The following is a 16,449-nucleotide window of genomic DNA, read 5'->3' on the forward strand; positions in this document are numbered from 1 at the left end:
TCAATACGGTATCCGTGTGGATACACAGGTGCCGGGTTTGATACCGTGGCTCCTTCTACATTTACACCGCTACAACTGGATACTGAAGCCAATGAAAATACGTTTTCTTCAAATGAAAATTCTAATCAGTTACTATAAAATGAATCCTATAGTTCAGTGAATCCTATTCACTGAGATCGTTTATATATATAATTTCAGACAATTCTACAAAATACAAACATCGTCGTAACTTACGAATAGGTTGCACAGTCGCTTGGATCGAATAGTTACGGCATGTATTCGCCTGTAGGGTTAGGGTCACTGTATCACCGATATTCACAGTTCCAGGGGAATTATTTTCGTAAATTGCTCCCTCGTAGTTCTTGTCCTTGGCGCATGAATCATACGTCATCGACCGGTCTCCGCTGATATACTGGAAACCGATGACGTCATTAGCTTGAGCAACGATTCGTTCGTTTGCCGGAATATGTTTCGTAATGAACCGTTCGACTTCAGTTTCGATCTCATTTTGTCCAATTAACTGGAATGTTCCGTTTGCTGCGTCAACTATTCTCCAAATTTGCAGGGCTACCGTTCCGGACAATGAACCGAATACGTCCCACTGCGACACTTTTCCATTTTTCGGTAGGGTGACCTTCGCGTCGATGATCAGAGTTTTAGAACTTGTGTCGGTATACCGACGATCGATTACAGGTCTGCCAGCAGTTGCGACGGCATATTTTGATTCTAAATGAAATTTCAGAAATCAAGCCATTATTGAAAATCTTCCAATAATCGTGCTAGGTGCGGATCCAAGAGGGGCGGTAAGATGTCTCGAAAATTTCTGATAGTGTTATCAATAAACCATTTTACAGTTGCTAGCCGCCATTTGGTTAGGGTACTTTTGTCCTGAATTGTTTTGCCATTTTTTTCTCCTTTTTAAAAATCTGTGATGCGCGTTTTATCATATTTCCTCGGTCCCTGGATGTATTTTGGCAGTTTCAGCAACATTTAAACCGTGTGAATCTCTAGTTTTCATTTTTGCAAAAATCATCTCTAAAATTTGCAACAATGCGACATGAGAGCGATATAAAAATCGGTGATCAGTTTTTGCCGCACGCATAAAAATGCGTGGGGTACTGAACTTTGAGGTTCGTTATTTTCAGAAATAATTCAATATCAACGATGAAAGCACCACAATTCAGATCTGTATCGATCGCTGTTTGTGACGTCTGACAAATTACTAGGTAATGCTCAAATTGTTAAAGAAAGCACCATTCATTGAAATATAAAAAAGATTGGGAAAACACTGCGCTTGACCTCTCTAAAATCAGATCAGATTTTAAGAAATATTCTGTGTCGTCGGAAAGGCAATTTAAAGTTTTGGCGATTTATCAATTATTCAATTTGCATGCGCGGTTCACAGATTGTTCGCGATAATCTCACCGATACACATGGGCACCGATCCAGCGTATTCGCCGTCTGACAGACATCGTCTCGTCGTGTCGCTAGTCACCAGTTCAAAGCCGTCCATGCACTCATAAATGATCGCTTCACCTGGGAACATCGTCTCCTGATCTGAACCTGTGGCGACTATTACGTTTGCCGGTTTTGTATTTAGCCCACATCCTTTCACTGCGCGTTCAAAATCAGAATATGATAATAAGAAAAGCTTAAATAATTAGTAAAAAATCATAAATTGTCTATCATCAATGCTTCGTTAACAAGAAGTGTTGGTTTATGTGGAAATTGTTTCATAAGATATGCTAGATATTCAGGGCCAACTTCGGTTTTCGTGGGTAGTCGACTAGTTGCAGGAACTAATAACCGAACGCGCTATAGTTCGGTCGTAACGTATTTCACAGTGTCGGCCATCTTGGAAAATGGGTCGGAACTACAGCGACCATGCTCAATCCCGTGGTCGACCATTTCCGGACCATAGTTCCGACTAACGGACATTCGGTGTCATTTAGTTCGACAATAGTCGGCTAACTCCGATAACCGAAATTCGCCCAGGCTGTAAACTTCAACGAACCCGATATTGGTGGCACTTCTGGTCGACATACACCGCAGCTCTGTCGACATTTAACTTTTGCAAAAAGTGGACTGTTCTCGCAAATAGATGGATTTCGTTTTATCACACCCAAACAGTCGTGAAGTGCATCAACACAACGACCACTGTCTGTATAATGAATGAGTAATAATGAATAATTTCATTGCCTCATTTTCTAATAAAGGACGATTTTCTGAGTAAATAATCTCAAGGTATTTGCGCAACAATTCCCACCTGAAACCTTCCCTATACAGATGAAATGTTTGGTATTGTCGCATCTATCGGTCCACCATCTGTGTTTGTCGACTTTCAAATACATGCATGACGCCGATGTATCTGTCGGCGCCGAGCCGTACTTGGACCATGATGTGAAATCTAAAGCACTGCCATCAGACCAACCCCAACTACCACCACTGAGAGTAAGGCCGACCCACGCGTTACTCTTTCCATTGTTTATGCTAAATATCGTCACAAATGTACATTTTACATTCATGCAAAACGAAAGACTAATAAAACAAATTTGAGTTCAGCTACAGCTACTGGTGACTTATCACTTATTCGTTCATATATAATACGTACATTTGACCAAGGAGATCGTTTTGGAGGATTTCATCATGTACGGATGCGAGTTCGTAGCCGAATTTGTTGCATTCGATGATTGCACCGTTGAACGAGGCGGCTTCGTCTGATACGTAGACACAATATCCATTGACTTCTACCGAACCTGGTAAACAACCTTTGACGCAAACAGAAATGCTTTTAAAATTTTCACCGATGATAGAAATATCAGAAGCTTCCTAAAAGGTCTCTCGCAAATAATCAAGGTTTTTGTATAACAAACCTAAAAAGAGTTTAAACGGTCGCAAAGTATATCACCATTTAGTTTTTTGGAAACTATCAAACAACCAAATGAAAACAATTTTTTTAATTCATAGCATCTTTTAAGCTACATTAGAATATTAATTACCTATACAGCGAATATCATCACCGCTCCACGTTCCGTCCGACTGGCACATTCTGGTAAAATGCTCCGTACCGCCATTATCACAACCGAATAACACGACATCTCCTACTCTGTACTCGGCCTGAACCGGGTCTTTCTGGATCACTCCTTTCGACAAAACGGCTGGTTTACACCGAATATCTAGAAAGAAGGATATTTTCCTGAAAATTATTGCCTATTTTATATGACATCCAATCTTCATTTTCAAATGTTAACCTCAGATTTACTCGATTATTTAATCGCCTAGAAAGGTGTTTTTTTACGGTAAAAGCGGTTACGGTTTCGGTTTTTTATATTTTTAGGTACAATATGAAGTTTCTATTAGCAAATATATATATATCTTCTGTTTCACATCAAAGTCGAGTTGAATGAATGCTTATGAATAGCCTAAACGATATATTTACCCAATACGGGCGGAGATCCTGCTTGGCATAGTTGACATGTCTTGCGGCATTCAGTTTTACCAGTTACACTCTCGCAAAAGTCGGTAGTCTGTACACACGACGTAGACAAGTCATGACATGGAGCTGATTGAAAATATATCAGGTAATTACAGAATAGTTCTGAAACCTATAGATCTTAAAATCGAGTACGACTCGATTCAGAAACAGCGTTAGTATATATACTTACTGAATTGACAGACATCGCACATATCCTGTTTACACATTTCTTTTTGAGTATAACACCAGGGGCTTACAGTCGTTCCTCCCGGATTGCGACAATGATTGTGACCTTCTAACCCCGCGTTAAAACCACTAAAATTACAGTGAAACTTATCTGGACTATTCCATCCGCTTAGTTACAGAGAAGTTATTGACAACAGCAACATTGATTATCATGCAATCAGATAAACAAAATAATTGATCGATGTATATTTGCTGGTACTGCAATGTAGGGTATATAGCTTTTATATTCAGGGCATGAAATCATATTAAAAAGTACACAGTTATTACGCGGATTAAAATGTTGGGATTTAACTAAGATTCTAATATTGAGATCACACTTCGAAATGGAAAGTAATATATCACCTTACAAAATAATAGCGAATGAATAATTTATAAGGAAATGAGACTGAAAACTGACCGTCGAGTGAACGGATGAAACTCGCAATGCGTCATTTCTTCCCACGGTAAACACTCCACAAACGACTGAGTATAACTGATATTTCCTCGATATGATTCACCTCGATCCTCGACATTATAGCAGAACTGATCTTCTGTAAATGTACAAACGAAATATAATGATTAATCTATCGATGCTAACTTCAAAGTATCGTTGGTTGTAAAGATAAGAAAGTCTAGAAATGTCACTTTGAACGGTGATGTCAAGGTAATCGCAGAAATTTGGCAGCGTTTGTTGGAAATTGATACGTATATGCAATAACGTCAAACTTTGCTGCGCCATTTCACTCTTGAGTTTACCTGTTATTATAGAAGCGGTTCCACTGAAGCCTTTTTTCGTAACACCGTAGTCTGACGTAAATACGAGCATTAGATGATTTTTCGTGGAAGTGATGGTCTTGAACGCATCAGCCGTCTTGCCACAATATCTGAATTTAAAGAGTTAACAGACGTGATAGATGTGTTTAGATGGCTTCATACTCTGTGATTCTGGCAAATAGCCGCAATCTTGCTGTTTGCCCTTTAAACTTATCATCACGCGCGTTTCCATTTTGAGCATCTTCGTTCCTGATAAGCTGAATTTTGTTTGTTTATGCACCATATTGTTAATTGTTTTTGAATATAACCAACCGGTATATGAGCTAACCTTTTTCCGATTTGACCGAGAGTGTGGGCTTTCACTTCCAAATAATCGTGACACGAGTCGGCAATGCCTTCCAGTTCTAATTCGTGTAGGGTGAATTGGATGCGCGCATTTTTCGGTGCCTGCGAAGGCAAATGAGGAAAATCGATAGTTGTACAAAGATCATCAATTATGATGAGTTTTACTGATATTAGAAAAATGATAACATTTCCGAAGCGGTAGATAATGATAGGCCGTAACCCAAAATCGACTCCTTGTTTGGGATTCACGTGCAAAACTTTCGATTGAAACCAAAGACGTTGTAATCAACTATCTTCAGCGTGTGACGGCCAATAACTTACCTTTATGAACCAAGTACATTGTTGTCCATCTTTGTAATTAGAAGGGAAGTTTGGAGAAGTTATTGCTAAGGTACGGATATTATTGTCCAATTCAAACACGCCTCCACAATCTATCAAAGACAGTCACTATCATCATAATAACGATGAAAATAATTCTCATCGTATGAGAGCATGATTGGCAACTGACAATAAAAACACGTTTTTATCGTTTATAAAAGAGGTTGTGACAGGAAGAATAGTTTTAGTAAATGTTCGTACCGTATGAAATCGGGTAGTAGTAACAGTAATTGAACTGAATATCTGTCCACCACTGGCTGTATCTTGGTATGTGGGTACCAGTGAATTTGAAGGTAACGGCATCTTTCTTCATTAATGCTTTCCATTCTCTTAAGACGTGCATGCCTGTTAAATCACTTATCATATTACATTTATATAAATAAGGATAAAATTGAATTTAAAGCGATCAGATTTTGACGTTTTCATCAAAAGTTGAAACTGCGTGGTAGATTGTCGTTTCATTTCTTAAAGAAACAACTTCTTGCGTTTCACGAATCTGTTCTCTTTTTGGATATACGGAACTATACAGATTATTGGGGATATGTTATGGGTTCGACATCCTTTTAAAGCACACTGTTGTGTTAGTTTTCCCAGCTTAGGACAAATGACCTAACTCACCTTCCACTGCCTGACATTCACTGCCCTGTATCGGATACAATACGAAATGTTTTTGTGTGGGCAGTTTCAGCGGGTTTTGGTTCGGGAAACTTTCTTCGGCGCGACAACAAAAATACCTCTTTATCTGACCATCGATGAGAATTTGCCCCTCTGGCAAAGGACCTAGTTCCAGCGATCCACCGAGTCCGTCCATCTCAAAAACCGTCTGCGAGAATCCTGGAATATAAATTCAGTTGGTCCATAGAATACATTCTATAAAAAGAAAATATGATGATGAATTATCATTTTATATTTGAAAAATAGACAAATCTATACGTTCTCTTCCATTAAACATTTTAGTGTAATGCCTAAGTATCTCAACTTACCTGCTGGACAAGATTTTACCATGTCGAAACAGTATCGTCCCGGTCCCCATTCAGCCTGGTTTGGTTGGTTTGGAGGCGCGTCTAACGCGCAGAAGTTCCAAGACCATGTATAGTAATTCTTATATTTCCAGTGATGCTTCTTCTCGAAACGCGTAAAAAAGGTGCTTCTCGCGTAAGTGGTTTTCCACGCCGACTCCTCGAACTCGTCGGAAGGACAACCTTGGATTGGAACCGGCAATGCGAAACCACCGGGTGGCCATTTTGTAGGTGGTGGGCCTAGAAAAAGAATAATCATACAATAGAAATATAAGCAGGCTGGTAGATTAACATATCAGCTCAACTAGTTTATAAATGATACATGATTGAGACGGTATTCTAATGTCTAAGCAACATACGTGACTTACTCGGTTTTGCTATCGTTTCACACAAGTCTCCACCGAGTCCTTCCGGACAAACACATTTGCAGCTTTCTTTATTGTGCATGGTTACGTAGCCCAGGTTCTGGCAGGTTTTATGAAAGTTTGAGCACATCAATTCTATAAATGAAAACGAAACAATAAACCGAATAGAACAGTTTCAACATTGTGTGCGCGTCTGCAGCCTGGCGCACACGAGAGCACGTGGTTATGTCATGAGAGCGCTCGTTGTGTTTAACTACCTGAACAGTTGTAAGCTAGATTGATAGCTTTTACGTCATGGAAAGTTGGATATTTGGCACTAGTCATCAGAAATCGATGGGACTTATCTAAAAAGTCGTACACTCGTTTGCCATTACTCGAGAAATCCTAGAAATAAACATTAGGTCATTGTACTGATAGAAAAGGACGTTTAAAACTGACTTGTTTAGTGTTAATCATTTGGAAAATCTTCCATTTGCGATGTAATTGAAGAAGTTAATTAAGATCTCAGAATGATGGATGAGTTTCAAAGAACTAATTATGAATCATCGTAATTGTTGATTTGATTTGGTCCAGGGACACCATGCCCACATGGGAAGTGGTTTGAAATGCTGAACGATCTAACGATTTCAATATTCAACGCCCCCTGATGAACTTAGACTGAGAGGACAAATACCAACCCAAGCGTTGTAGTGCATGATAGATGTTTCATCGTATTCCGTATTAGTTAACACGTTTCTATCGTAAACATTAGCGTGAGCTGAACCAACCGCTGAAAGAAGAATGAAGGCAATTTGAAACTATTCCACAGTTATGAGTTCTATCGTGCGGATGGTACCTATAGGAAACTGTTGAAATCCTTGATAATGGACCCAGTCGTTTCTCTAATATCCCTAGGTATGAACGTATATGTGATAAGTTCAATATGAACCTCATTGGTGACGACGGACCCACAACTGCTGCTCTGCGTTGAAATGTGATTACGTACAAAAGCTTTCAGAAAACTATCTGAATCTTCTGAAATCTATACCCGAGAATATGACGCTGCGCTGCGCTGATAAATGTGATTTGGAAATGACCTATCTTACGAACTTTGTTTCTTCTTCAAAATTTGTGGTATCTCTAGTCTCGCCTCGATTTGATCACCGCAATCTGGATCTCCAATCCAGACTATCATTCAATGCAACAGTCGAATCACAAGCTGCCGGTGACTATTCAACTTAAACATGTATTGTGTGTATCGTGTACACAAACTGGTCCTACCTGTATTTCCGAAATAAATCTTCACATACATGTCTCGATCAGTTCTCAGTTGTTCGTGGTATAATCCGATCGTATGACCCAATTCGTGAAGCATTACTTTCTGAAGAAGGGAGAACAATGTTGAGGTGGATCTTTTCTAATTGAAGACTAATAAGCAGCAAGTTCCAGGATAAGAAAATTTCAATCTCAATCGAACGAACGAACGAACGATCGTCCAAAATGGACGTCATCGGCTTATTGAATTCTTTCGTGAAGCTGCATGACACTGACCGCGGTATAGCAGGGCGAGTTCACTTGACCATTGCCATTAGTGTCCACGTATCCTTGAGACGCGTAGCATCTATGATAAATGAAACAGGAGAAATTGATTCGACGAAGAAACTACAAACTGAATCATGCGACCATGATCGGCAATTCTTTCGGTGAATCTTCCCTAAAATGTGTCAACAGGGTCGGAGCCTGAGGTGGTGCAGGGGTAGCGCATTCCCCTGAAATTTTCACGAGCGCCCTTTTTTGGCTCCCCTACAGGCTTCGCACATTCAGTGCTCCCGCACGCAACCGGCTATGAACTATAGTTACCCTTTTTTCTGCACCCCCTCCTCCTTTGAAAGAATCCTCCGCCCCTGGTCAACCTAGATCTTCCGAATTAATCACAGATGAATTATGTTCGCCTAGACTGTTAGAAGCTTAATGATTCACGGCATCCGTTTATAGTGACAAAGGGATTAAAATGAGCTTAGAATGCGAAGAGAAAATCATAAAACATGTACGTAATCGATCATTCAGAAATAACGTCCAGACTGGAAAAAAATCAAAACACAGACAGAACGTACCCGCTACCATGAGAGAAAATCACGTATCCTTTTTGATTTCGAGTGATGTTCTGATCTTTTGTGTAGAAACGAATACACGTGTTCCTTTCGTAGAAATCCATAGCCATTCTGACCTTCGATTGGGTACTTTCGGCTTTAAATTAAATCACACGCACTCATATATATTTCTACAATACACTTATGTACTGGATGTGCATGAGTACCATTAGCATAAAGTGCATCTTTAACGTCCACGGTATACTTACTAGGTATTTTATAACCTGTTTTGTACAGTCCGAACTCATAAACGATCTTCCCATTTTCCCACAAATACTCGTTGTTCAAGATTTTTCTCTTTCGCCGGCCGGCCTTCTTCGGTTTATCTTTAAGTGAAGTTTTCATAAGCTTTCCGATTGCCGAATCGACCTAAGCCAAAAATAGGTAACCCAAACAATGAACCATTTAGTTCCGGTTGTAACTATCGCGGCGCTGCTACCTCAATTCAAAACCCATTGGTTCAAAAGAAGCCATTTTTGTAAAACGAAGATCATTTTTAAAGGACAAAAGAATTTATTTTGGATGTGCAGAAATTGTAGAAAAAAAAACAACTTTGCTTTACCTTTCGTTATGACTAGCGCTACATCGTCGTAATATACTTTGTAATAATTCGTGACTCCAATCATGGATCCGACCATGGATTAATAAAATGTCCGTGATCTGACTCAACAGTATAGGAATTGATAGATAAACTCAGATACATGTTTCATGCATTTACCGTTTCTTTGTCGGTGGCGATCAGCTGGCTTAGTCTGGCAGCTTCCGCCTGTATGTCACTCGATGAAAATCTAGGGTTCGCGTCGCTTAAGTCCGCTTCCTTCAGGTTTTGAAGCGTTGACTGCAGTACTTGGAATAATCCGTCAATGTCGATTTCATTATCATGTAATTCATCATCCTAAGCAAGAAAATCAAAATTTATTTCATTCGAGACATTATTATCTATTATTGCATGAAATAAACCTCGAATGCGCTTATCGTCACGAAGAACTAAATTACCTTGGCTTTTTCATCTCTTGGTAGTTTATCGTGACTAATTTCACCCTTTTTATCGTATACGTAACTAGCCGCTTTCCGTTCTTGGGGTCCGAGTCCTTCATCGTCCGGCTGGGAATTCACTTCCGGCACAGGCTGAATACAGACAAGAGGCCCGTGATGATAATACATCGATTTGTTTCGTATGAGTGCCGCTTTTAAGAACTTGTTAAAAGTCATGCTTTTAACAAGACTGAGAAAATACAACCGCTTCCTTTTGAAACTGGATATTTTATTCTAAATTGTTGAGGTCACTGACAATGGGTCAAGGTCATCATAAGGGCAATGGGTAACAATTTCCTGACCACTTTAGTCAAATTTAGTGCGCCTTAAATTTTGTTATACGTTTCTTTTAAGTCATCATAGCTATGTATTGCGTTCACATATGGAATGTAAGATTTGGATTCTATTTTTTTAATTTTGTAACATAAAAGGTACAAATACGCAGCACTGTAGCGTGAACTTTTACACGTAATTTATACACAAATATGAGCTACGTCTGATAATATAAATATGAGCAATCATCTCAACGTTGAGATTATTACTCGTAGCTATGAGCAAGTATCATGGGAAGTGTTTCTTTTAAAATCTATCGTTTATCGCTTTTCGACGCGACACGATGCGGCTTTTTTGATACTGTTGAAAACATTATTCTATTCATTGTGGAACTTACCGGAAGTTTCTTTGCGCTGATCGCAGCAGCGCAGGTCAACAACGATATGAAAAACCAGAGTCTGGAAAATATATAGAAGTAACGAAAAGATGAATGAGAGAAAAAAAATACGATTGAACGTGGGACGGAATTCATCGAGCGTATACGTTATCATTTCGGCAATATACCCAGGCCTTTATACTTCCGTGGCAGTAGTTCTTATTCGCGCGCGAGGTCCGGCGACTATACGTATTTGCATTCGCCCGATCGTAAATACACAGCGAATGATATACACGACACGACTTATGAAGCAAATGTTTACCAATATCACAAATCGTTCGACTTGCAACCCTTATAGAATGGTTATATATGTGCGTAAATTACCATCTGTACTGTGGAAAAATCGGTGATAAAAATAGTCTAATAGATCATAAGCTTATAGAATGAAGGTCACAGTTCATGCTTTATGTATTACCTGAATAATTTCGTCATTGAACCACAGCCTCTGTCCGTCTTCATAGCGCAGTTAAAAAAACGAATACAGCACATTTGTTTTCTCGACAGCCAGCCGAGCCATACATGATAGAAAAAATTCATTTTTCTAGTATCACCGACCCACACACTTCTAATATTTGAACTAAGGGTTCGGTAATTTTTCTGTTTTATAAGTAATGTCATCACAATCTGTTTCACCTTTGCTACTGCTGCACCAACAAAGTAAGCCAAGAACACACTCGCCTGACAGGTTTGACAACACGAGAAAAAAAGATCGAAATAAATCAACTGCAGAAGAAATATGAGTTTAAGCGCCTACTTCTGCCGTGGCCTTCACGAACATATCCGTTTTCAATATATTTCTATTCTATTGTCTAGAAGCATCCTGGTGACATGAGAAAAGGCATTTTCGAGCATTTTTTCTGATTAATTAACTAAATAAAAAAATCAGGTATTTTCGATGAGATATAACTCGTCAAAGAATCGATTGAGTAATTTGAATGATTTTTCCCATTTACCGACGAGATATATCTCGTCCGAATATCTAAATATTATCAATTAAATCATAATTACATTCCAAAGTATGAAACACTACCGTCCTCAGTCCTTCTTTTCAAATCTCTTTAGATTTTCGTCTCTGCTTGAGGAAGGGCGGTGGATCCTGATCAGTGCGGCTTCCTGACTGCTCTCTAGAACATCTTTTAGGTATATCGAGTGACTTATACAGTCAACGTGGAAGTGTTGGAATACCTCAGAATTAGAGCTACTCAGTTACTTATAAATGAACCGATTATGATCGAGTTTGTCTGATATTTTAGTGGTGCCATCTGACGGAATAGCTGTTGTGCCGCCGTGAGGATTTTTTTTCAAAATGCAGGCTTCAATGCGGCCTTTGTGAATTAGAATGCCGGGTAAGGGCGCTTGAGAAGACTTAGCGTAGTGCACTACATATCTAGCCTGATTTGAATTCAGCAATTTCAAAAGAAAAATTGTCTAGCTAGCTCCCTTAACCTGATCTTGATAATGTTAAAACCCTCTATTAACCGGTACCAATTCTGATAAGCAGAACATTCTAATTTCTGTCATATACAACCAATATGGTATAGTAAAACGATACCTATCAACAAAAATAAATTTTGGCCCATTTGACCTAGTTTTCTGAAATGCGAATTTGCGAATTTGCTACATTGGTCAATAAAGTAAAAATCTGAGAAAATATCTTTAAAATTCATCTTCATTTTCAAATGCAAAATTGCAGTAGTACCATTTACTTCTTCACATGGAATATCAAAAAATTGTTTCAGTTGTTGCTCAAGCATAGATTTATAAAAAAATCTGGACATCCGATCTGACTGAATCAATTTGGCCGACAATTATTGCAATGTAACTTTGTTTCACCGAGGCTAGAAATAGCTACACTATCATGTTGGATGTCGACAATCGACGTGTAACAGCATAGCGCTTTTTAGAGGTGGCGTTGAATTCATTGAGGCTCTTACCCACTGGGGAGCATAAGCTCAGAAGAGACCCTCACCTCTACCAGTGTCTGAAAATTCACCACAACATTTTCAATTCAACCTAAATTTGATAACCATTGCAAACTAGAATGCTATTTGGAACGAATAGGAATATATCTAAGTAAAAATGCCAATAAAATTCATAAACTGTTAAAATATTTTTTAGACATATGGGTTCGGCTTAACCAATGTAATAAATTTGCTACAAGAAACTTTGAACTAAGTATAATATACTATATTTACAACAATGGTTAATAGAGGATGCTATCACCTTCTTCCGCATTTTTGAGACCCTAAAATTGGTGAAGCAAATTTGCTACGTGGGTCAATAGAGGGTTAAGAAGTCAACTATTTAATAATGACGAATCAGTTTGTGTATAGTTGTGACGAGATCTCCACAACGAATCCTCGTCACCCTATACCCCACCATCAACGCATATGTAAATTATGCAATTTCAATGAGATGGATGACGAGGTCCATGTTATTTTATATTGCCCTCAATACAGTAATGCACGTGCTACACACATCCCAAGAAATGTCATTATTCGTCCAAACACATATAAAGTTGCCAAATTTACGAGAAACCCCCTGAATAGTATCAATTTATCAAAGTTTCTGTCTGAACAAAGTAAAATATATCAAATCACTTCATTGATCTAGTTTATCAAATTAGATCATTATATGTAATCACTTTTAGTGATTTGGCATTTGTATGTATGTGTAAATGTCAACGTTTATATTTGTATGTGTCATACGAGAATATTCTCTGACAATAAGGATATCACTGTTATTATTATAGATGGATGACGATAATGACGGGTGACCTCGCCAAATCTATGGCTGTGAGTGGACGACGCCAAGTTGACCAAGTCAGATTTACACGTGACATATTTCTGGAAAAATTTAGATTATGACGTCACGAGTGATAGGTGTCTGTCGTATACGGATACCGTGCTAGATACACGCATTATCACCAAGTAACGGAACAGAACGAATTTTCTAAAAGTGCTCGTTCCAAATGTACAGTATATTCCGCCTGACATCGTTCATTCTTGTAATTTATTCGTTTTACTATTTACTGACGATACGACTGCTATGAACTATCATTCCAATTTAAAAACGCTGCAATCAAAAACTAATATTGAACTCACCAAATTATATGCTTTCCATAGAAGTGCGTCCATAAAAGATCAATATTCTTGATGATATCGACTTCGTTATGGGCGATGTTTCAATAACAAGAAACAGAGAAACTAAATTTCTTGCTGTAATCATTGATAACCGTCTAACATGGAAGCAACATTACAAACAAACTATGCCTTATTGTTAGCAGAAATGTTGGCATATTAAGAAAAGTCCGATGTATGTTCCCTAAATCCGCACTTATAGAATTATTTAATGGTTTCATCCTTCAGTAACAGTTTGGGCATCTAATAATGTAACAAAGCTACGACCTCTAATTTTGCTTCAAAACGCGCTATTCGTAATGCCAACGCAGAAGACTATCTAGAACACACTACTCACCGTTCAAAAAGTCATTATCAACTCAAACCTCAATAAATCAATGTGTTTTAAAATTCTGTACTGATGTTTAAATCTATTCGTGAGCTTCTGTCTGTCAGATTTTCCAATAGTTTGATTCGTAGTAGTCGAATGAAACACTCTAATCCGTGTACGTTGAAGAAGTCCCACAATCCGAATTTCATATGAAATAGTTAATTATTTTGAAACCACAACGTCTCGGCTGTTGACTAACAGTCATCATCAGGTGGGAGCCATCATCATTCCACCTGATAATGGCTGTTAGTCAACAGCCGAAACTTTGAGGTTTCAAAATGATAAATTATTTCGAATTCGAATTGTGGGACTTCTCCGATTAGTTTGATTCGTATTTCTGATCTCCATTCCAACAACACCTGAACCTCTGATTAAATCCGTTAACCTCATTATAGAATAATATCAGGATATCAGGATGTTTTATCCTTACATTAATTGTATTAGTGTTTGTAACGCACTTACTTCCCACACATCTGCATCAGTCGTCCAACATCGGTATATTCAATCGAAATTCGAAAACGCTTCTATGATTTTATTAAGCTATTCTTTCTAGTATCACCCGTCTGTTCATTTCTTGTTTAACTTCCTGTACACACCAGAGTTATAGGCTTTCTATCAAAAGGATACCCCCTTGGGATCCATTTTTGTCATATTTCTACACTTAACATTGTAGAAGTACATTCTTAAACTTTTTCTTTTATGTAATAGTGATGTCTGTATTTTGTATTGTATTTTAGTAAAGAAATAAACTCATATAATCATAATAAAACCGGTACAGTTGTGACCTTAATTTTTTACCGAATCAAGTGAGTACGGGTTTTGAAGAACCGGGCGATTCAATGGATAGAGATAATATATTTACTGAACCTAGCGGCAATCTAGTAATGGTATATTACACTGCTCTTTAAACCATATGATCATCATAGATAATCGCGTTCTGGTTTCTTTCCGGTTTAGATGCTGAACGAACGGAAATTAAGTGAAAATTTAACCGGATAAGGTGGACTACCGAATAGTGATACCCGACGAAATATTCGTACGTATGTGTTGAAAGACGGTAGCATATCCTATTTTTATTATCAATTTTACCAAACTGAACCGATCACCGGATAGACCGGTACCGGTAAAGGCAGAGTTTACTGTATTTATTGAATTATTAGATGTTTAAATTTGGTGAAAAAAATCCGTAACCGCCATAGAAGCAACGTTCACGAACGTGCATTGTGACGCTATGTGACATCAGACTTATCACCTCTATAGTGATAATTAAAACGACTCACCTAAATATTGACATATTCGATAGCAACGGCAACCATTCCCGAAACGTGTGTCTAGTAAAATCATCGATAGAAAGAGGGGGAGAGTGGTTCCAAAAAAGGACACGAAAAGATGTGGGTTTTTCACTATAATTCCGTTTTGGTGCAGACCGCATACGTTCAGTATATGACGAAGCATAGGTAATTTGGCTCATCAAATCGCGATGCTAAACGCAACCGCAATCGTGCTAATTTGTATCCTATTTTTATATAGATGTGAATAATACAGTACAGTCTGGTATGGTGGAAAACAAACTAATAGTATAAATGCTAGTTTCATGTTTCGGTAGATAATATCGAATGAAAAAGAGAAGAAAAACAATTTACTCTTTTACGGCTAAACGACTCTCAAAACTTGTACGAGATTATAGCCCCAATGAAATCCTTAATTTCGCAAAAATAGTCTCTATTTCACGTCGACCTCGAATGTTGTTATTCGGCCATTTACGTTGACAGTTTAGTATCACAAATCGAGTCAGGAATTAAGCTTGAGGTAAAATAAACAAACATTTAATGCATCGAAGTCGCATTGGCGAGAATTGTTTTTAAATCTGTTTGATTCGAGTCTCTCGATGGTTTGTCGTGTCGGGGATATTTATAAATATGATTGATATACGTTTAACATTGTAATAAAATGGCAGACGATAATCACGTCGTTTTTCCTCGTGTTAAACACGTGTTCAATGAGTGTCGTTTATCATTGCAATCGAACTCAATCAACGATTCATCGAATTTATTACTTACTTCATTATCTGCTACATCATTTTTCGTTATTGTTTGGGAAAGCTATTGGTTTTATTGTTTTAGTGTTTCCACGGGTGTCATCAGATGGGGGACCGAGGGTTGTGAACGACCCTCCTGTTTAAATCCGGAGGTTTTAATAATTAAGTTCCGCGGTCGAATGCCGAAAAAAACGCTTTGATATTGAGATATATCAATCAACAACTATAGGTGATTTACATAAGTCAGTGTTAGAAGACTATATGGAGGGTATCTGCGTGAACTGGTGCAATGATAAAATATTACGATCACTGCCCCAACAAACCCCGAAAACAGATCAGCTTCAGGGGGGGGGGGGCAGAGAAACAGTGCTAGAATTACACACGTCTGTCAACCAAACGTTTATATTTTTTCGTGTATGATGTAGTAGTCTTGGTAAATGGGAAACA

The 16,449-nt window shown here is 38.2% G+C and overlaps 1 protein-coding gene across 1 annotated transcript; it reads right to left on the reverse strand.

Moving 5' to 3' along the window:
* Positions 1 to 2,586: 2,586 nt before the first annotated feature.
* On the reverse strand, positions 2,587 to 8,781 carry LOC141912991 (blastula protease 10-like). Its single transcript, XM_074804430.1, has 17 exons — positions 8,675 to 8,781; positions 8,112 to 8,181; positions 7,842 to 7,941; positions 7,671 to 7,748; positions 7,259 to 7,350; positions 6,839 to 6,965; positions 6,585 to 6,716; positions 6,181 to 6,456; positions 5,816 to 6,031; positions 5,399 to 5,542; positions 5,141 to 5,250; positions 4,803 to 4,921; positions 4,457 to 4,584; positions 4,119 to 4,251; positions 3,666 to 3,790; positions 3,000 to 3,176; positions 2,587 to 2,768 (listed from the first exon to the last, which is right to left on the reverse strand). Exons 1-17 carry the CDS (start codon positions 8,779 to 8,781, stop codon positions 2,587 to 2,589), a joined length of 2,316 nt encoding a protein of 771 aa, XP_074660531.1.
* Between the last annotated feature and the right edge of the window lie 7,668 nt (positions 8,782 to 16,449).

This window comes from Tubulanus polymorphus, chromosome 11 (genome assembly GCF_964204645.1).
Source record: "Tubulanus polymorphus chromosome 11, tnTubPoly1.2, whole genome shotgun sequence".
In the NCBI taxonomy this organism is placed as follows: Eukaryota; Metazoa; Nemertea; class Palaeonemertea; order Tubulaniformes; family Tubulanidae; genus Tubulanus; species Tubulanus polymorphus.

Coding starts and splice junctions, on each gene's coding strand:
- LOC141912991 (XM_074804430.1), bottom strand. CDS start 8,781: ATGGCTATGGATTTCTACGAAAGGAACACGTGTATTCGTTTCTACACA. Junction 8,182..8,674: donor ATTTTCTCTCATGGTAGCGG/GTACGTTCTGTC, acceptor CATTTATCATAG/ATGCTACGCGTCTCAAGGAT. Junction 4,922..5,140: donor AATGTACTTGGTTCATAAAG/GTAAGTTATTGG, acceptor TTGCCTTCGCAG/GCACCGAAAAATGCGCGCAT.